At 44.3% G+C, this 21,046-nt stretch overlaps 2 protein-coding genes across 4 annotated transcripts in view; one reads left to right on the forward strand and one right to left on the reverse strand.

Moving 5' to 3' along the window:
- SYN3 (synapsin III) overlaps window positions 1–21,046 on the forward strand; it is a 458,389-nt gene that overhangs the window by 94,596 nt on the left and 342,747 nt on the right. The gene's annotated exons all lie outside the window — the stretch shown is intronic.
- On the reverse strand, window positions 1,741–3,425 carry LOC122892228 (sulfide:quinone oxidoreductase, mitochondrial). Its single transcript, XM_044228490.1, has one exon. It carries the CDS (start codon window positions 3,349–3,351, stop codon window positions 1,999–2,001), a length of 1,353 nt encoding a protein of 450 aa, XP_044084425.1. The 5' UTR covers window positions 3,352–3,425; the 3' UTR covers window positions 1,741–1,998.

Below are 21,046 nucleotides of genomic sequence, written 5' to 3' on the forward strand. Positions count from 1 at the left end.
CGGGGGGGTGGGAGGTTGGGGTACCAGGTGGTGGGTATTATAGAGGGCACAGCTTGCATGGAGCACTGGGTGTGGTGAAAAAATAATGAATACTGTTTTTCTGAAAATAAATAAATTGGGGGGAAAAAAAAAAACCTATAGTAGATGCACAAAACCGATAAAGAAAGGATTCAAAGCATACCACTATAGAATATTACCAGAAGACAAAGGGACACAGCAAGAGAAAAAAAGAACTACAAATCAGCCAGAAAACAGCTAACAAAATAACAATAATAAGTCCTTACCTATTAATCACTACTTTAAAAGTAAATGGGGTGGCGCCTGGGTGGCTCAGTTGGTTAAGTGACTGCCTTCAGCTCAGATCATGATCTTGGGGTCCTGGGATCAAACCCTACATCAGGCTCCCTGCTTAGCAGGGAGCCTTCTTCTCCCTCTCCCTGTGCTTCTGCCCCTGCCTGTGCTTTCTCTCTTGCTATCTCTCTGTCAAATAAATAAATAAAATCTTTAAAAAATAAGAAATAAAATAAATGGATTAAATTCCCCAATCAAAAGACACAGAGTGGCTGACTGATTTAAAAAAACAAAAAACAAAAAGCAAACAAACAAAAAAAACAAGATCCAGCAATATGTCACCTGCAGGAGACTTTAAATAAAGTTATTTTAAAGACGCACGTAGGCTAAAAATGAAGGAATGGAAAAGGCTATTCCATGCTAATGGAAACCAACAGAGAGCAAGGTCACTATACTTACATCAGACAGAATAGACTTTAAGTCAAAAACTGTAACAAGAAACAACAAAGGGCATTGTATAATGATAAAGGGGTCAGTTCATCAAGAGGATATGGCGATTGTAATTCCAACATCAGAGCACCTAAATATATAAAGCAAGTATTAACAAGTCTGAAGGAAGAAATAAACAGCAATGGATTAATAGTAGAGAACTTGAGTATCCACTTTTAACAATGTTTACATCATTGAGACAGAAAATCAGTAAACTAACATTGTACTTCAGATGCACTTTAGGTCAGATGGACCTAACAGACACACACATACACAGAACACCTCATCCAATTGCAACAAAATACAAGTGCACAAGGAATATTCTCCAGGATAGATTATATGATAAGTTATAAAATAAATTTTAGCAATTTTAAGATCGAAGTAATAACAAGTATCTTTTTGGACCACAATTGTATGAAACTAGAAAAAAATTAACAGGAGTAAAACTAAAAAATTTCTGCACAGCAAAGGAAACAGTCAACAAAATGAAAATACAATGTTGAGAATGGCGGAAATATTTGTGAACCACCTATCTGATAAGGAATTAATATCCAAATATATAAGGAACCCCTATAACTCAAGAGCAAAAGACCAAGTATCAGATTTTTTTAATGGGCAAAGGACCTGAGTAGACATTTTTCCAAAGAAAACATACAAATATTCAACCAGCACATGAAAAGATGCACAACATCACTAATCAGGGAATTGCAAATCAAAACTATAATGCAACTACTATGCAACTAATAAATCATTGAGCACTACATCAAAAGCTAATATGTTGGCTAATTAAACTTAATAAAAAAATCAAAACTACAGTGATATATCCTGTTCACCTGTTAGGATGGCTATTAACAAAAAGGCAAAAGATAGCAAGTGTTGGTGAAGATGTGGGAACAAGGGAATGCAAATTGGTGCAAGCACTGTGGAAAACAGTATGAAGGTTAAATTTTTTTTTTTTCTCAATCAATGGCAAGCTTTTATTTAAAAAATAGAAATCTATCCTCTCATTTGAATATTTCCAAAGAATCAAACTCATCCGGGGCAGACCACATGTTGGCTATCCAGAGGAACTGAAAAGGGAGGCATTTGGTCACCATGATCCAGCAATTAAGTCTTTGCACAGGGTTAGGTTTTAAGTTCTTCCTGCTGCTCTTGTTCAGTCAGCGACTATGATTTGGGTTCAGAAGCCATCCAAGGAGAGCGAGGGTTGAGCCCTCCTTAACTCATACCCAGATGGAACACCTTCCTCAGAAAAGCTGGTCCTCCCCAGTAACCCCTCAGCATCATATTCCAATACAGGAAAGGCATCAGGTCGGCCTTCATGAGGTACATGGTAAGTCGCTCTCTGCTCTGGTCAAAGGGGAAGGTTTCCAGCGGCTGAGCATTGTAGTCGAACTCCGCAAGAATCACACGGTTGTAGCCAGTCACCAGTGGACACGAGGTGTAGCCATCGTACTTTTTCATTGGTTTTTGATTCTTCATAATCAGAGAAATTGTTCTGTCAAGTATTCCTGACTGGGCAGCCACTGCGGCTGCGGTCTTTGACGTGGGAAGGTTGGTGCAGTCCCCGATGCCGAAGACATTGGGGTATTTCTTGTGTTGAAGAGTTTCTTTATCGACGTCCACCCAGCCAGCAGCATCAGCCACAGGACTCGTCTTGAGGACATCTGGCGAACTCATGGGTGGTGTTACATGAAGCATTTCATATGAGATCACTTGGGTCTCTCCAGGTTTGTCCAGATTCTCAAAAACAGCCTCCTGTCTATCAGCTCGGACTTCGATGAGGTTTTGCTTATAGTTAACGGTGAGGTTCCGCTCCTGGATGATCTCCTGCAGGGCAGCTGCATACTTCTTAACCCCAAAAATGGTTCCAAGAGAAGTGTTGAAAATGATATTGGCCTTGGATCGCTTCCCTGTCTTCCGGAAATAGGCTTCTGACAAATACATGATCTTCTGGGGCGCTCCAGCACATTTTACAGGGGTATTTGGGAAGGTAAAGATGGCATTGCCTTCCTTGAAGTCCTGCAGAGCTTTCCATGTCTTCTCCACCGTCTTCACTGAATAATTGGACCCTATTTTGGGATGGTCAAAACCTTCAGGTAAGCCTTTGATCTTCTCATAGTCCAGCTGAATCCCAAGAGCAATAATAAGGTATTTGTAGGAAATCTCCTTGCCACTGTCTGTGCGGACACAGTTCTTGTTGGGGTCCAGCTCAACCACTCGAGTTTTGATCCATTCTACGCCAGAGGGTATCACACTTGCAGTGGGACGGCCCGATGCGGATAACTGCTTGGCTCCAGCACCCACCAGTGTCCAGATTGGCTGGTAGAAATGCCTCTCACTGGGCTCAACAATGGCGACGTTCTCCGCACCCACTCTCCTCTTCATGCGGGCAGCCATACTGATCCCACCGCTGCCCCCACCCAGCACCAGCACTTCATAGTGGTTCTTGGCGGCAAGGCTGGACCTTGTGTGCAGCTGAAGGAGGCCAATCTGCTGAGTGCCCAGCCTGAGGGAGCAGGCAAAGAGCTGCGCTCGAGGGCCAGACACCACCGCGGCCAGTGGGGTCATCTTCAGGCTGGATCAGGCCAGGGGCGAGCGGAGCTTCCCGCCACAGTGTTGGCGCAGCAAGAGGGGCTGCTCCCTGCCCGGGCTCACCGCCTCCGCTGGGGCTCCGCCCGCCTGCCCGGCCCCCGGGCGGATGCTAGGGGCGGGGAGAGCGAGGCTTCCCCCAGGAAAAGTCCGGAAAGGTCCTGCCGCTGCCCCGCCTGGCGCCCCAGCCCGAGACCAAGGCCAAGTGCAAACGGTACCGAGGCTTTGAGTGCGCCCGGAGGACAGAGCCAAGGACGCGGGTCCAGCCGGCCCGGGACGCTGCGGACACGCTGCCCCCTAGCCCTCGCGCACTCTGGAGGGCGGCCGGCCTCCCCACGCGAGTCAGCGAAGGGCACGGAGGCCATCTGTTACTCCCGCCTCCCCTTCCCCCCGCGCCCTCCTGCCCCACCCCCTGAAGGTTAAATTTTTAATAAAAAAGTTAAAAATAGAGAGCTATCATATGATTCAGTAATCCCACTTCTGGGTATATCTCCAAAGAAAATAAAATCACTATTTTGAAGAGATATCTATACTCCCATATTGCAGCGTTATTCACAGTTGTCAAGATGTGGAAACACCTGCTTATTTGTCAGTGGGAGAATGGGTAAAGAAAATGTGGTATATATATATTTATATATATATTTTTAAATTTTATATATATTATATATATAATAGAATATTATTCAGCCTTATAAAAAGCAAGAAGCCTGCCATTAGCAATATCATGGATAAAACTGGAAGACATTATGCTAAGTGAATTAAGCCAGACACACAAGGCAAAATACATATGATCTCTCTTGTATGTGGAATCTGAAAAAGCTGAACTCATAGCAACAAAGAATAGAATGGTAATTATTAGGGGCTGGCAGATTTGGGGGAATGGGAAGACATTAGTCAGAGGGTACACACTTATAAGATGAGTAAATTCTGGGGAATGTACAGTATAGTGACTGTAGTCGATGATAATGTATTATATACTTGAAATTTGCTGAGAGAGATTTCAAGTGCTCTTAGCAGGAAGGAAAATGGTTAACTAGTTTGGTGGTGGATATGTTAATTAACTTGGCTGTTGTAATCATTTCATAACATATGCATATATCAAAACATGTTGTATACCTTAAATATTTGCAGTTTTTATTGGTCAGTCACCCCAATAAGGCTGGGGAAAAAGGAATTGGCAGCACTTGGCTTTGAACCCTGGTTTTTGGTTCTATGCCAAGTGAATTTCCAAGTGTCTTTAAAATCCGGGATTTTGTTATTCTCTTCCTCACTTTACCCCTGCCCACTCCATGGCATTTGGCCCTGTTGAGACTACTGCAGGCTGGCATCTGTGAACTCTGTCCCTATACAGAAAGCAGCAGGACTCAGAGATTTCTCCAGGACATTGAGTGTGGTGCAAAGCTCATCCAGGGTATAGGATGTGTGTGTCAAGCACTGAGTGTTTTACACAAGCAATGAATCACGGAACACTACATCAAAAATTAATGATGTACTGTATGGTGACTAACAACAACACAATAAAAAAATTAATTTTAAAAAAGAAACGTGTTGCTCAGATCTGAGGAGTTCCCTCTCTGAGCCTTCATTTCTTTATCTGTAAAAGGTAATCATATTATTTTACTTAGTATGGTGAAAAGCTTGCTCATTTGTCCCATAAATATTTATTAAGGACCTGCTAGGTTGCAGGCTGTGTTCCAGATATTGGTCATTGTATCAGACAGGAACTAGGCAGAAAGCAGAATTCACCCCCAAATGGGTTATATAAAGATGATAATGAAGGAACCACTTACAGCGGAGTGTGTCAGGCTAAGGAAACATGATGCATCCAGAATCTAACAACAGCAGGAAGCAATTATCATCCCCAGGGACAAAGGGGCAGGAGAGGAAATAGAATTAGTAGTTTTAATCTAGTAGGTTTCACCTAGACTTGAATGGGAGAGTCCCCCACTTGAACCAGCAGTGGCGGAGGAACTCAGCTACCTCCAGAGTCATGGGACTGAAGCACAGTGGGCTTGAGAAAGACGCACTACTCTCCTTCCCTCCCTTGCCCTCTAGGCTCCAAAGTTAAGCAGAGACTGGTGAGTAAGAGAGCTGGGTTGATGCCTTCCACAAAGACCCCACAGAATGGGGGCAGGAGGCACAAAAAGAGAATAACTCTTAGGAAATCACCAGTGAACAAATCAGAGCAAGTCTCTGTTCAAGGTCAATTTTTGTAGTGCTTTATAAATAGCAGAGTATTGCACACAAGTTGGTTAAATCATCAGTAATTATAGCAATTAAAATGATAGAGTCCCTTACTCTGGTTTCTGTCAAATTCCCAAACTAAGGGTGTGCTGCCAGGCAGCCTGAGGTGCTTAAGAGCAACCCAGACATCCAGGTTCTCAGTAGAGTTGCAAAATTCTATTTGGAAAGCGGAGCAGGGGCCATCCCAGGGCACGCTAAGATTCATGCTTTGTGATGGCCGTGGCCGTTCTGGGCCCAAATTCAAGACTAGCGCCACAATGGAGTGATAAAAAAAAAGAAAAGAAAAGGGGGGGGGCAGCCATGCCTATACAGACAGATGGGATTCAAAATACAGGACAGGAGAAATCAGGAATGAAAAATACTCAAGGAGGCAGATGTTAATGAGGCCCCAGGCTAATTACACAAGCCCTGCTCTCAGTTTCCAGCATTAGGCAACACTAAATTACAGGCACCCGTTCAAACCACAGTGGCTGATAATGTGCATCCGCTCATTAGAAGGTCAGACCTCAGAGAGGGTTGAAGAGAGGGAGCCAGAATTCTAAGTAACACAAGACCTTGAGGAAAGGGATCAAAGACTCAGATATTCCTCCTGGTACCCACCCAGTCGTACTGTTTCCAGGTGTTTGGGATGTTTGGGACAAGACAGATGTGTGGACCTGTCCCAGAGAAGAGGATATTTTATAAAATCTTAGATGTCCAGAGTTAGAAGAATCTCTCTTCCCTTTTCTGTGTGTCCCCATTTTACAGATGGGCTATCGGTAGCCAGGGAGGGAGGGAAGAGGGTGATTTGTTCAAACCTACCTCCTCACACATTAGCTCCTGAGCCAGGATCAGCTCTCAACTTTCCTGTCTCTTCTAGGAATTCTCAAACATCCCATTAGAGCACATTATGAAATAATGTTCCTTGACTCTTTATTTCACACAAAATTACCTCAAGTCTTCTGAGCTTCAAGAACCTAGAATTCAAAACCACACTGAGATACCACCTTATACCAGTTAAAATGGCCAAAATTAACAAGACAAGAAACAAGTGTTGGAGAGAATGTGGAGAAAGGGGAACCCTCTTACACTGTTGGTGTGAATGCAAGTTGGTGCAGCCACTTTGGGAAACAGTGTGGAGATTCCTCAAGAAATTAAAAATAGAGCTATCCTATGGCCCTGCAATTGCACTACTGGGTATTTACCCCAAAGATACAGATGTAGTGAAAAGAAGGGCCATATGAACAAGGGCCACCCCAATGTTCATAGCAGCAATGGCCACAGTCACCAAACTGTGGAAAGAGCCAAGATGCCCTTCAGCAGAGGAATGGATAAAGAAGATATGGTCCATATATACAATGGAGTATTGTGCCTCCATCAGAAAGGATGAATACCCAAATTTTGTATCAACATGGACGGGACTGGAGGAGATTATGCTGAGTGAAATAAGTCAAACAGAGAAAGTCAATTATATGGTTTCACTTACTTGCGGAGGATAAGGAATAACATGGAGGACATTAGGTGAAGGAAAGGAAAAGTGAATTGGGGGAAACTGGAGGGGGAGACAAACCATGAGAGACTGTGGACTCTGAGAAACAAACTGAGGGTTTTGGAAGGGAGCGGGGTGGAGGGTTGGGTGCGCGTGATGGTGAGTATTAAGGAGGGCACATATTACATGGAGCGCTGGGTGTGGTGTACAAACAATGAATCTTGGAACACTGAAAAAATAAAAAAAATTAAAATAAATAAAATTCCAGATATTTATTCAACACATATTTATTGAGCAAATTCAGAGTGCCAGGCTCACTCCAGCAAGTATTACGTGGAGTGCAGTTTCTACTCTCAGTGCCTGTGTCTATTTGGGAAAGTGCTCCCTTTAACTCTCCTAAATCGTTACATACCTACTGAGCTTTGCCTGCTTTCTTTTCATTTACTCATTAAAGATGTGCCAGGAACACAGGATAACAGCAGTGAACAAAACAGACAATAGCCCTTGTGGAGCTGAGATCTATCTAAATGACAGAAAGTAGAAAACAAATAAATAAGCATTCTAATGGCAGGTCATAAGCAATGGTTGAACCAAAAGAAGACATAGGGATTGGTTTTTGAGGAAGTATGAGCAGGGGAGGTGACTTAAGAAATCTAAATAAACTGAGCAGAGTGAGCCCTGTAGGTTTGGGGGAAAAGCTTTCCTCTCTTCCTCTTGGTGGCAAACATGCACACAGGTGAGGGACAGCTGCCTGGGGTGGGTCCAGACCCCACATTCCACAAGCCACAAGGTCCTGGATTAGTCTCTCCACCTTGCTCTAGCTCTTGGTTTCCCCATCTGTAAAGAGGGAAGAAGTGGTCCTTACTTCTAGAGTGATTTGTATAAAGTAGGTAATGCAGTGTCTGGTGCATAATCTTTGCAATTGCTTCCTTCATCCTAAAACACCATGCCTTACCCTCTCACTTCCTTTCAAATTTCTGATCAAATCCTGCCTCCTCAGAGAGACTTGCCAGAACATTACTATCTCTGCTCTCAAGGCCCAACCTAGCACTTTTTTCTTTAGCATTTAGCACTCTTTGAAATTATAGATGCTTGGCAGGTGGGTAACAAGCTAGCTAGCTAATAGATCACTAATGTAATATATATATAAAGATGTAATTGGTTTTATTGTACTATTTTCTAGAACAGAAGACTGTGTAAGCAGGGACTTTGTTTTGTTACCACCATATTCTCAGGCCCTGTCACATATGAAGTTCTCAATAACTGTTTGTTCAGTGAGTGAAGGAGTGAACCAGCTTTCAAATGATCATTATTGTTACTTCTCATGCCTCCCACCGGACTGGACCTTCCTTGAGGATCAGGTTAAGGACTTTTTTTCTGAATCGTACCCCCAGTACCTGGCACAGTGCCTAAATCTTTGCTGAAAGCATTCAGGACCAGCCGACTCTTCGAATGAATAAGAATCTCACAACTTTGCAAAGTAAAGCCGTAGCTTGCACCAGGCGCGGACTTGCTGACCGGCACACCACCTCCTCTCCCAGGGAGGGGATGGGGTCTGGGAGGCCAGGGACAATGAATCATTGAGGGTCCCAGCAGAGCAGCCTTGGAGGGGGAAGGCCCCGATCTATCTCTTCGCCCAGGGCCTTTGCCCTCACAACTGCAGGAGAAAGCAGGATCCCTGGGGACTCGCAGAGGTGGGGCGTGGGAACGGGAAGAAAGCTGCACAAGAAAGAGACAGTGAGAGTCTGTAAAGAAATGCCAGGCTCTGCTGCCCATGCGTCTCCAGCCAACGGGCCAGCAGCGGATCTGCCAACTCCCCCAGGAGAAGGAGCGGCACTCTGACAGAGAAAAACAGTGTGGCTCCTGATTCCCAGAATCATAGAAATTGGGGCTGGGAGAGACCTGCAAGACCACCAGCCAGCCCCCACAGCCTTCTGCACCTTCTTCCCACATGCTGTCACCGCTCCTGGAAATGGCTCGGATGCTGGGTCCCATTTCACGTTCCCTTGGGGGACCCGCTCCCAACATAACTCAGTCCACTGTGGAAGAAATTGCCCATGGACACCTGAGTGGTTCAGTCTATTAAGTGTCCAACTCTTGATTTTGGCTCAGGTCATGATCTCAAGGTCATGAGATTGAGCTACACATCGGGCTCTGTGCTGGGGCAGGGCCTGCTTGGGTTTCTCTCTCTCCCTCTGCCCCTTGCCCATACTAGCTCTCATTCACTCTTTTTCTTTCTCTTAGAAGGAAAGAAAGAAAGGGAAGGGGAGGGAGAAATTGCCATTATGGTCACTTCGACCTTTTGACTTTGACGTTCTGGCCTTTTCTTATTCCTAAGCAATTACTTTTTGCTAAAAAGCTATGGGATACTCAGTACTTCTCAGTGACAAGTAATTTCATGCCCTTTTGAAAGAAATGGGCACTTCCCAAGAAAGATAATACCTAGTCTGAGGCCATGCAGCTAATGAGTAGAGGAGCAGGGTTCACACTACTGTGATTTTATATCACAGTGTCCTTCCACCTAATTGCTACCTGATTCCCAGCTTGATACTGGAAAAACACTAGGGTTGGAGTCAGGCAGTCCTGGGTTCCAATCTTGACTCCCCACTTGCTGTTTGTGCAATGGCCCGGGCAACCCAACCTCCTGATTCCCAGGTTTTTCCATTGGAAAATGGAAATAATGCCTACTTAGACTAAAACAGGGAAAGTCTGCCAGTGCCTGAAATAGTGTCTGCACTTCAAATGTGCCTTCTGCCCCTTCTTCACCACTTGTTTTGCACACTCTTCCCTACCTGGTGGGAGGGAGAGGGGGAGACCCCTTTCCTACCCAAGGCAACACTGTAGAGTGAGAAGAGCTCCAGAACAGGGATGCAGTGATCTATTTACTTCGCTAAACTGTATTTAAGTAAATCCATCTGCTTCCTGAGGGCATGTGGATCCACCAATTCAGTGACTTTCAGAATTTCCCATGAAGGGGAAGAATTTAGGAACCTCCTGCCCTGCTTACTAAAATGCAGATGGTTAGCCCCCAAACCTGAAAGCCCAATTCCTGGCTGGGGGCCAAGCACTTTCCACAAGATTTCAATGCCAATTCCTTGGACCCCCACTTTAGAAACCATTGCACAATTAGCTTATGGAAAGGAGCAGGAGGCAGACAACTATAACACAGGATGGATGCTACATGATTTTATTCTTTGTAGTTTTAAACAAATGTGGAAATTTGTTTAACTACATTGTTTTATGTAGTTTTAAAACAAATGTGGAAATTTTAGTGGCATATACTAAAAAAAAATTTGAACTTACTGAGAGAAGTTATAGGTTCAAGTCTAGCTCTAGCATGTAATGCCTGTGGGACTTCCGAACAGTAACCATTTCCTCTCTGAGCTTGCTTCCTCATTTGTAAACGAGGATGGACAATTGGTAGAATCAGAGGAGGTCATATGTCTGAGCATAGTTGATAAACTGTGAAGTTGCATATACACATTCAATGTTATATCCAGATGAACAGGTTTTTTCTGGGACATTTTTTCATTTTGCTAATAAGTAATATTTATGTGCCTTAAGCCTATTTCCTGGCAGTCTGGAATGTGTCTTCTGTAACGTTTATCCTGATGGCAGTGAAGTGTCTAACAGCAAAGTCAACCCTCGGACAGCCAGTCCCTCATTGAAAGAGATAGCTTCAGAGAGGGAACCAGTGCCAACGCTGTGGGGTATGTAGGGTCTCCAGACCCCTGAGGTTCTCCCAGTGATGATGATGGTGGTGTGTGTTTAACTTTCTCTTGTTAAGAGAAGCCAAGTCACCTTTCTCTCTCTCCTGGATTTCTGTAGTACCCTCCTCAATGGTCTTCTTGCCATCACCCACATCTCAATTGCTATGTAACAAACTTCCCTAAAACGTAGTGGCTTAAAACCACAACGGTTTTACTTGCTTTCAATCTGTGGGTCAAGAATCTGGGCAGAACTTGGTTATGCAGTACTTCAGCTTCATTTGGTGTTGGCTAAGCTAACATGCAGCTTTTGGCTTGGCTGGACTGGAAGGCCCAAGTGGGCTTTGCGGTCATGCCTGGTGTCTCAGTGCCCCTCCATATGATCCCTTCTCCATGTGACTATTACACTTCTTTAGAGCAGTGCAGTCTCAGGGGAGCCAGACTTCTCATATAGCAGCTGGTTTATAACAGGACAGATTACAAGAGGGGTGGAAGGTGTCTGTGTCTTAAAGGCCAGAGTTAGAAGGTACATAGCATGACTTCTGCCATGTTCTAGTGGCTGGAGATGGGCACAGAGGAAAACTAGATTTAAGGAGACCCCACCTCTTGAAAGGAGCAGCAGAGAGTTTGAGGACATGTTAATCCCCCTTCAGTCCATTCTCTAAACAGCAACCAGAGTGATTTCTTCTAAAATACTAAGCTCATGTTTAAAATCTGGCAAGGACCTTCCACCCTCTTAGAGTGAAATTCACAGTCTTAACCAGGGTCTGCAAGGCCCATATACAAAATGTTCCTTGCCTGTCTCCAGCATGAAAATATAAACTCTTTAAGTCCAGGGATCTCATCTGTTTTGCAATTCACTATGTCCCTAGTGCTTAGATTGGTGGCTGGCACTATTTTGGTTGCATGAGTGACTGATTTTTATATCCTGTCTCTTGTTTTATTTTCTGTATTTGAGCCTGCCTCCCTGTCACCAGGCTGAGAGGTCCTCGAGGGCAGACATGTTGCATTCATCACTGCAACCAGCAGGCTCCTAGCATCATACTTGATAACCATTAGCTGGGTGTTCATTGAGTTTGAGCCCCAACCTTTGCTTGAAGCCACAGTCTTACGTTTCCAGAAATTCCTATTGTCCTCCTTGGCTCTGAAACATACATTGAGCTCTTACTATTTTCCATATAATGTGATAAGCTAGTGAATTACAAGCATCTTACCATTTAATCCTCAATACAACTCCATAAGATATGGCCTGTTATGATCCCCCTATTACAGATGGGAAAACTGAGTCAAAGGGTAACTATATAGCTTGCCTGAGGTAACACAGAAAGTTGAAGAGCCAGGATTTAAACCTAGCCAGGCTAATACTGTGCCTGATCTTAACAGCTATACCATACTGTTTCCCAAGTGATACTATCCTTGATCATGGCTGGTCTGATTTGTGCGATCTTAAAACTGTTCTGTGCCAGCAAAGTTGGTTTCCCCAGTTAACTCAGGTTAGTATTTTCCATCCTCTTTTAAGCCAGTTCTGTCACTTATGCTGGACAGGCTGATGAATTTTTTTGTGCCTTGGTTTCCCCAGATACAAAACAGAGGTAATTACAGTACTCAGTGGAAGGACTGGTTGAGGAAATGAAATGGGTTTTTTCACATAAAGCACTTACAACAGTACGTGCCACATAGTTAGCACTCAATAAAATCTTAGCAATGATTGCTACTAATTTCCCCCAAAGCAGGAAACACAGCTTTAGCCCTGGGGCACTTATTCTGATAAATATTTTTGCCTCTCTTAGTAAACAGTGAGATTTTTTTACCTGTTATGAAGCTACCTGTGTTCTACCATCACAGGATGTCCACTGTCACCACACAAAGAGCTTTTGTATCCTGAGGCGCTTTGCCATTCTTCACATTATCATGCTCATTATTTCACATTCAGCCGGTATGAACTGAATGCCTGTCTGGTGCCAGGCTTTCTGCGAGGCATTCCCTATGCACTGTGTCACTTTATATGTTTGTCCCCATATCACAGATGAAGAAATTGAAGCTCTCAGAGCTTAGGTAACTTGCCCCAAGGAGCTCAGAACCTAACTGGTCCTCCCCAATCCCCCAGCCCACCTCCAATCTATTCTCTACACAGCAGCCAGGGTTTTTCCCTCTCCTTCCCTCTTTTCTCCCTCCCTCCCCCCTTTTTTCCTTCACTCCTTCCTTTCTTATTAATAGACTTTACTTTTTAGAGAGGTTTTAGGCTCACAGGAGAATTGAGCAAAAGGTACAGAGATTTCCCAAATACCCACATGTGCACAACCTCTGCCACTATCAACATCCCCCACCAGAGTGGTACATTTGTTACAGTCCATGACCCTACATTTATATATCATAATCATCCAAAGTCCATAGTTTACATTAGAGTTTACTCTCCATGTTGCATATTGGATGGGTTTTGATAAATGTATCACCGCGTGTATCTACCATGTATCTTTCAGAACAGTTTCACTGCCCTAAAAATTCCATGTGCTCTGCCTATTCATTTCTCCCCCCCAATACCCTACCTACTAGCCACTGATCTTTATACTGTCTCTATAGTTTTACCTTTTGCAGAATACTGTATAGTTAGAATCATGCAATGTGTATCCTTTTTAGAATGAGCTTTTGAGTACTCTGATTTGATCATGTTATGCCATCAGTTAAAACCCTTTCATGAGCACTTGCTTTTTCTGGTACTTGCCCACCTCCCTGGCCGCCTCCTCGTGGTCTCTCCATCAGCCACATCGGCTTTTACTCAGGTCTTCGATCCATTCTCTTCACATGTTCTGTTGCCTCTGCTGGAAAGTTATTTCCTCCCTATTTTACCTAGAAAATTCCTGCTCATCTTTGAGATCTCTGCTCAAGTGTCACTCCCCTAGAGAAACCAATTAAACCCTCCTATATGATATTCACCGCAACTGGTCCTCAGTCGGCTTGCAGTCAGTCTTCACTGATGGTGTGACAGGACCTACCTGTGGGGCTATCTGAAGCACTTACTATGTCTCAGGCACTTTGCTGGGCACTTTATATCTGTTATTTGTAATTCTTACATCCTCCCTGCATAGTCAGTATGATAAGTTGTATTTGTACTTGGGAAATTGAGGCTCAGAAAGGTTCGCTATCTTACCCAGTGTCTAGCAAATCACAAGGGGTGGAGTTGGTGTTTGAATTCAGCTCTGGCTGAATGTAAAAACTATGTTCTCACAACTATAAACCACGCCCCCTGCTTTTTCTAAATGTTAGAGCCAGTGTTTGGACCTCTGTTGGTGGCAGGGCACGGGGACTTTCTGGGTGGGTGGGCTAGTGACTACCCATTTCCATGGGTCAGGGGTCAGGAGAGAGGTTGTTGCCATTTTAATAACATGCAATAGCAGCTCTGCAGTTGGGCAACTGGAGCATTTGTTTACCATATGACCGTTTGGCTCCCATTCAGCTCCCCAGAGAGAGCCATACAGCCATCTTTTATTACCACCCTCAGTGCTGAGAGAAAGAAACATAAAGAGATAAAGTAACTGTGTGGCTTGCCTTTGCTTTGGGCCATGGGGATCATGCAGAGCTTCCTGACTGCACAGCGTCCGTGCTCCCTCCTCTTATCCACGGCTACCACATGCATCAGGGCAAGGCTGAGTCCATTCTTTGTCTCTCATGCAGCCAAATTTATGCTCTTTTTGTGCTTCTCTCTACCGAACACTAAGGCAGGAGAAAGTAAGGGTTGTTGTGTAAGGCTGTGCAACTTGTGCACTGCTCTAAAGCATAATGCTACCCTCCAAGTGGGAGCTGAGAATCTGTCCATTCTTTGTTCACCAGTGCCTCTGCCTTTTTTCTCATTTACACAAAGATGTCTTATGGATCAGTAGGAAAGACTGGAGAATTGCCTTGTAGAAAAAAGAAATGCAGATAGACTTGGCCTTGGCAACCACACATCTCCCAGTCTCTGCTTGGGACCTACATTCACTAAGTTGCCCAAACTCTGGAGCCTGTAATATCAAAATTCATGTAGGCATAAATTACTGTAGTCATCATTAACTTCCCCTCCACCTACGCTTGGAACCCCTTAAGCAATTACTATGACCAAGACCCTGACCTTTAGGGTCAAGAGCAAAGCAGTTCCGGCTGTGTTAAGACCACAGTCTGTGTAGTTGAGCAGACTTGGATTCAGGTCCTCTTTCCATCATTAACTTTCTGTGTGACATCGGGGAACACACTTCGCTTCTCCATGCCTCAGTTCCTTCACCTGTGAAGCAGAGTTGTGCTTATAAATATTAGATGTCTAATTTATGCAGCCATGGCAAAAATGACTGACATCAAATTGCTTACTACGTGCCTGCCGCTGTTTTAGGCACTTTTATAGAGATTAATTTCTTTAATCCCCTGAACAACTTCTTTTCCAGATGAAGAATTTGAGGCATAGAGATTAATTAACTTGCCCAGGGTCACACAGCTGCTAAACTGGTGAAGCTGGGATTTAAATCATGGCACTCTACTGATTCTCAAAGTAAAGTATATAGAAGCAAATTCCAGCCTCTGGCACAAAGGAAGTTCTTAGTAAATAAAAGCCATTACTTTTATCAGCAACGGCAGCTACAGATGCCAGGATCTGAGGCTGCCGGGGCACGAGAGTCTATAGATTGGCTATCATGTCATGTGGTTCTTGAGCCCCGTTCCACAGAGGTACCTCTTGGTTTCTTTCAGATTGTTGGTGGTCTGGGGGCTGAGTGGGCAGGATTCCTTCTTTCCCCTTCTTACCCCCATTTCACCCAGACAATCTGTCCACTTTCATCTATTTATATATTAAAATTTCAAGGAAAAATTTGTTTGAGAAAGATCTCTGCTGCCAAGCAAAAGTTTAAAAACACATGGCCCACCTTAACCTATTCATTTTTAAGTAAATGTGCCATAGAGAGGGCAAGTACCTTGCTCAAAGTTGCACAGTGAGTGAGTTGAAGACCATGCCAGAGCAGGGCTGTTTCTTGATTCCCAGAGCAGTGGCTTTTTGCTAAACCTCTTTCAGGGTCTTGTTTTTTGCTAAGCGCCTTTCAGGGTCTTGTTTTTTCCCCTCAAGTGGCAACCTGGAGAATGTATTTTGCTCACATTTCCCAGAGCCCCTCATTCCAACACGCTTCCTCCCAGTCTCCGAGCACACCGCCTATGTCTGCATCTGATCTGGGTGCACCCCCGCCTTGCAAATGGTGACAGGTGCCCCCAATCCCAGGCAGACTGACCCTGGCACCACCCTGCTTCTCAGAGGAAAGTCCAGGAGGTTGACTTCACGATGCTGGCTCCATCTCTCACTGTGCAGGTCAGACCTGAGCTCAGAGAGAAGGGAGGGCTGACAGGTTCATAGTGTTAATAGGATACATTTGAGAAATGCTAAACCAACAGTGTTTGGAAATTCAGGCCAGCAGCCAGGCACAGAGCTGGCCAAATTTCAGCTGGGGTGGGAGGGGTGGTTATTCTGAGGCGGAATTAGTGTCTTTTAAAAAACTGGATGAAGACATTGTTTATTCAAGACCCTGGGAGCACAAAGATAAAACATGCATAATGGATTTGGGGTCTTTCACCAGACAGCTCTCCTAAACTGTCTCCATCATAACAAAGAATTGCAGCCATCCCTTGAGGCCTGCTTAGTGGCCTGTGCTGCTGGCTATGCATAGATCCTCTCCCTGCAGTAGATTGTATGGCACAGGTTAGGAGGTTGAGATTCAGAGAGGTGAAGGAACTCATTCAAGGTCACACAGCTTGTGGGTGCGAAGGAGCCAGGATTTAAGCAGGTTTCTCCAACTCACAAATCCCCATTCTTGATTGAGACTAGGGCCTAAGACTAGGACCCTGACCTCTAGTGTCAAGGGCAAAGCAAATTAGGTTGAGTATTTAGATTCATCATTGGATTTAGATGGAGATCACTGAGATTCCCTAATCTGAGAGGGGCAGCATACTAGGTACAGATAATTAAGACATCCTCAGAACATTTTAAGTCTATCAGTCAATTTAGGCTATTAGGGTAGGTTACCTTAGCAACAAGACGCCAAGAATCTTGGCTTGTAAGGATATAACAGAAAGTCTGGACGTTCCCAGGTAATTGTTCCTCTAGGCTTGATCACAATATGATATACTAAGGCTTGACCGTTCATTTATTCAAAGAACATTTATGGAACACCTTCTCTGGGCCAAGCATTGTGCTAAACTCTGGGAAACAAGGAGGCATTGGCATTCATCAGGGAGTCCATAGCCAGGTAGAGCTGAAAAGTAATCATCTTCAGAGACATACCTGGATTCCTACCCCATCTCTGTTCCCTTCTGAGTTTGAGCTTCTGTGCTGATCACAGGGTATTCCATAGTGGTTAAGGGCTGGGGTTATCCAACTTTGTTAAGGGCCAGATAGCAAATATTTTCAGCTTTGCAGCCCATATGGTCTCTGTCACCACTGCTCTACTTTGTCATTGTGGTGTTAAAGTAGACCTACATAATACATAAGTGGATGAGTATAGCTCTGTGCCAGTTAGATTTTATTTACAAAAATAGGTGGTGGTCTGGATTTAACCAGATTTGACATAGGGATATAGTTTACATACATGTATACTCTTCTGATTGTAAGTGTATGGCCTTTGGAGTATGGTTGCCTGGGTTCAGATTTTAGCTCTGCCTTTTACTGGTTGTGTTGACCTTGGACAAATTGTAAAACTAATTTGTGCTTTAGTTTTATCATATGTAAAATGGGGATGACGATGATCCTTTCCTTATAAGGAGGTTGTGAGAAATAAAATAATATTTGTAAGGTATGTATAAAACAGCACCTGGCATGTTGTCAACCTTCATAATCATTAGCTATCCATTGAGAGATTAGTGTATATGAAACAGTAAAAGTATTAATACCTGCCCTTGGGGGTCATTGTGCTAAGAATTAGATGTTCTTCTGAGCCCCATTAGAGCATGCATTTTTGAGTGTTTTGTTCTTATATTATTGTCCACTAATAAAATTTTTACAGAAACGGTGCCCAGCCCATAGACCATGGCTTGACGATTTGGTTTCTTTAAATATTATTTCAAGAGGGAGAGGGATACCTCTTCCTCAAAATTTGTGTCCCAGTTGAATGCTTTACTTATCTCATCATAGTTCTGGCCTGGCTGGAGCTCACTTAGAACAGTTCCTGGCACATAGAAGACATTCAGTTAATGTCTGCTGGATGCCTGAAGTGCCTGGGCAGGGGGTCTGGCAGTCAATGGGTCTTCCAGAAATGGAACCTCCGACAGTGTCTGTGTGTCGCAGGGATTAAGAGCTTGAGTTTGGGAGTCAGATGGCCTGGGTCCGTATGTGGATGAGCCACTTACTGTGTGACTTTTTAAAGTTTCTTAGCCTCTCTATGCCTCAGTTTCTTGACATATACTATGAAGCTAGTGGTAGTACCTATCTTATAAGGATGCTGTGAGGATTTTAAATGAGTTGATCCATCTAGAGCTTAGATTATGGGACAGATGGTGAATACTCAAGAGATAGTAACCTTTTTATTATTTTTCTCCTGAGGTTAAGGATCACTGATGGGCAGAATGGCTGACATGAATGGTACATCTAAGGAAGAACTTGGTATAATTATTTCAGAGAAGTGGGGTTTTCTATTGTTAAAACTTGGTGAGCATCAGAAATGTCTAATGAACTTTTCTAACATGCAGATTTCTGTTCTCCCCTCCTGAGGATTTGGATTCATTATGTTTGTGGCCTTAGAATCCCCTTTTCTAACATGCCAGGTGCGTGTGATGCAGGGGGGTCCCAGGAGCACACGTTGAGAAACGCCAGATCTTCAGTTTCCAGGGAATGGCTTCTCTCAGGCCTTGCGGCTTCCTGAGAACTGGCAGATCAGCCACTTCCTGTCTCCTTTCCTCCCTCCTTGTCCCTGGAGGGGGCTCTGCTTCCAGATGGGGTCAGTTCATTTCAGCTGCTTCCAGGCTTTTCCCCAAGGCCTCCAGCTGTGCAAACCTCTAGCTGTCTTGTCTTGGGGACTTGTCGGCTAGCGTGTGGAAGGCTCTGCTGATGATGCCTACTGTGCTGCACACCCCAACTCAATGTGGGACCTTTCTGCCAGGGGGGACTTGCAGGCTGAGGTGTCCACAACGATCTGATTCTGTCATTCTTGACTGTCAAAGGGCAGGATGCCAGAATCTCTTCTTCAAGAGCAGGGGAAGTGGGAACAACTAGAAGGTTGGGACAGAGCTGTGCCTAGAGTAGAGCAGAGGCAAAGGAAGGGATGCAAGCTCTGCAACTACGCAGACCTGCTTCAGGTGACCTGTGGGGGGGCTTTGATCAGTAACTTAATATCCATATGCCTGTTGTATCCCTCTTCCTTGAAGAAGGACATTCATGCCCTCCTGGAAGAGCTCCTGTGAGCATGAAATATGAAGGCAAACCACCCACTTAGTGTCTGGCGTGCAGCAAATGCTCAGAGTGTAACTGTGTCTGTAGAGAAGCAGTAATTGGAGGTGGGTGGGGGGAATTAAGGTAGAGCTTTTCACTCTGCTAACTGACCATCTAGACTCTGTGCCCCTTTCTCTAGGATGTTTCTTGATTTTTTGTGTGTGCTTCTCATCTTCCCAGCTAGGCTGTAGGTTGAAGGCATAAGCGAACACAGTATTCTACATCAGTTTGCCACCCACCTTAAGTATACTGAATAGCAACTCTTTGTGAAAAGCAACAAACAGTGAGGAATTCCAATTGCTCTTTCATTTCTCCCCCCAAAAATCTTATTCCTCTTCATTTTGTGACTAAATGAAATAATGTGGAAGAATGTCTGACCCATCCTGGAATCAAAATATTTCTTTCTTGAGTGAGATTATAGCTGGCAAGAAACTCTCAAGTTCATCTCGTTCCACCCTTTGGGGTTACAGATGAGAAAACCAAAACTCAGAGAAGGGAAGTGGCTTGCAGTTGGGAGATGCTCCTGTGAACCACAGAACATAGAAAACTACGTGAGTTTCTATTTTCACAGTTCTCCCAGGTGTGGTACATAACTCATGTTATGTTTCTTCTTAAGCTTTCTTTCGGTTTCTTTTATCAGGTGCAAGGGATACCTTTGGATTGGGGGCTTAATTTTCTCGAAGAACTGGTTGAGAAGGGTACCTGCTATGTGTGTAATAGGTACCAGAGCTATGGCTAGCCCAGACACTTTACCCTATCTGAGAGCTTCCCACAGTGGATGAGAGTCACAGTCCAGTGGTTAGTGGTATAGAAGGAAGAGACTGTCCCAGTGTTTTTTCAAATGCTTTGTAAAATCCAAAGACCCCACAAACATAAAGGGATTTATCTGTGTGTTTGGAAAAGGGTAGAAAAATGCCTCTCAAACTCATGTTCTGGTCTTATTGTATATATTAGGGTAGGCCAGTTGTTGGGGGAAAACAAACTAGGTGGCCTACTGCAAAAGAAGTCCACTTCTCAAGAGTTTAATATGGCAGAACTTCATCAGTTATTCGGGTGCCCAGGTGGACCCCTTGCATCTTGTGGCTCCATCATCCCTAGGTCCTCAGAATCCTCCATAGGCTGTCTGCATCTGCTAGCTGATGAGAAAGAGGAAAGAGGACTATGTGGAAAGATTGTTATGGGCCAGGCCCATTCATCATTCTCACCAGCATTTCATTCCTTTCAGTGATCAGAACTCAGTCCCATGGTTGCCCCCAACCACAAGGGCTGCTGGGAAATGTGGTCCAGCTGGATACCCAGGTGAAAAAGGAAATGAATTTGGCCAACAGGTATCTAGTTCCTGCTACACTTTGTAATTTCAAACAAACTTTCTGCTATTACCCATCTTTAAACCCAGGAGATAAGGCATGCTTGCAATATAGGATTGTGCCAAGGATCAAGAGAGATAATGACTGTCTGGGTGCTCAGAAGCAGTGCATATAGGTGAACTTCATTACCTCCTGAATGCCTGGCCCAGAGCCAAGTATACAGTAGGTGCAAAACAAACCATTGTGCACTTGGTGGTCTTCCCACCAGCCTCCTGAATGCATGCTTTGCCTCCACTCACTGGCATCTGATTCACACACACATCTTTTCGACAACTCACCCATTGCAATCAGTCATTGCCGATTGCTCCTGCCAGCTATGAGCTGGAACACAGGAAGGTTTTATCTGAAGCCTGAGACATCCTGAAAGGATTAGGCCTCCCTTCTTGGGTCCCTGGAAGGCTGCCCGTGGCACCTCACATTCTTTTCAGCCTAGCGGCCGATGGTAACCATGAGCTTACTG

This window comes from Neovison vison, chromosome 12 (genome assembly GCF_020171115.1).
Source record: "Neovison vison isolate M4711 chromosome 12, ASM_NN_V1, whole genome shotgun sequence".
NCBI classification, from domain to species: domain Eukaryota; kingdom Metazoa; phylum Chordata; class Mammalia; order Carnivora; family Mustelidae; genus Neogale; species Neogale vison.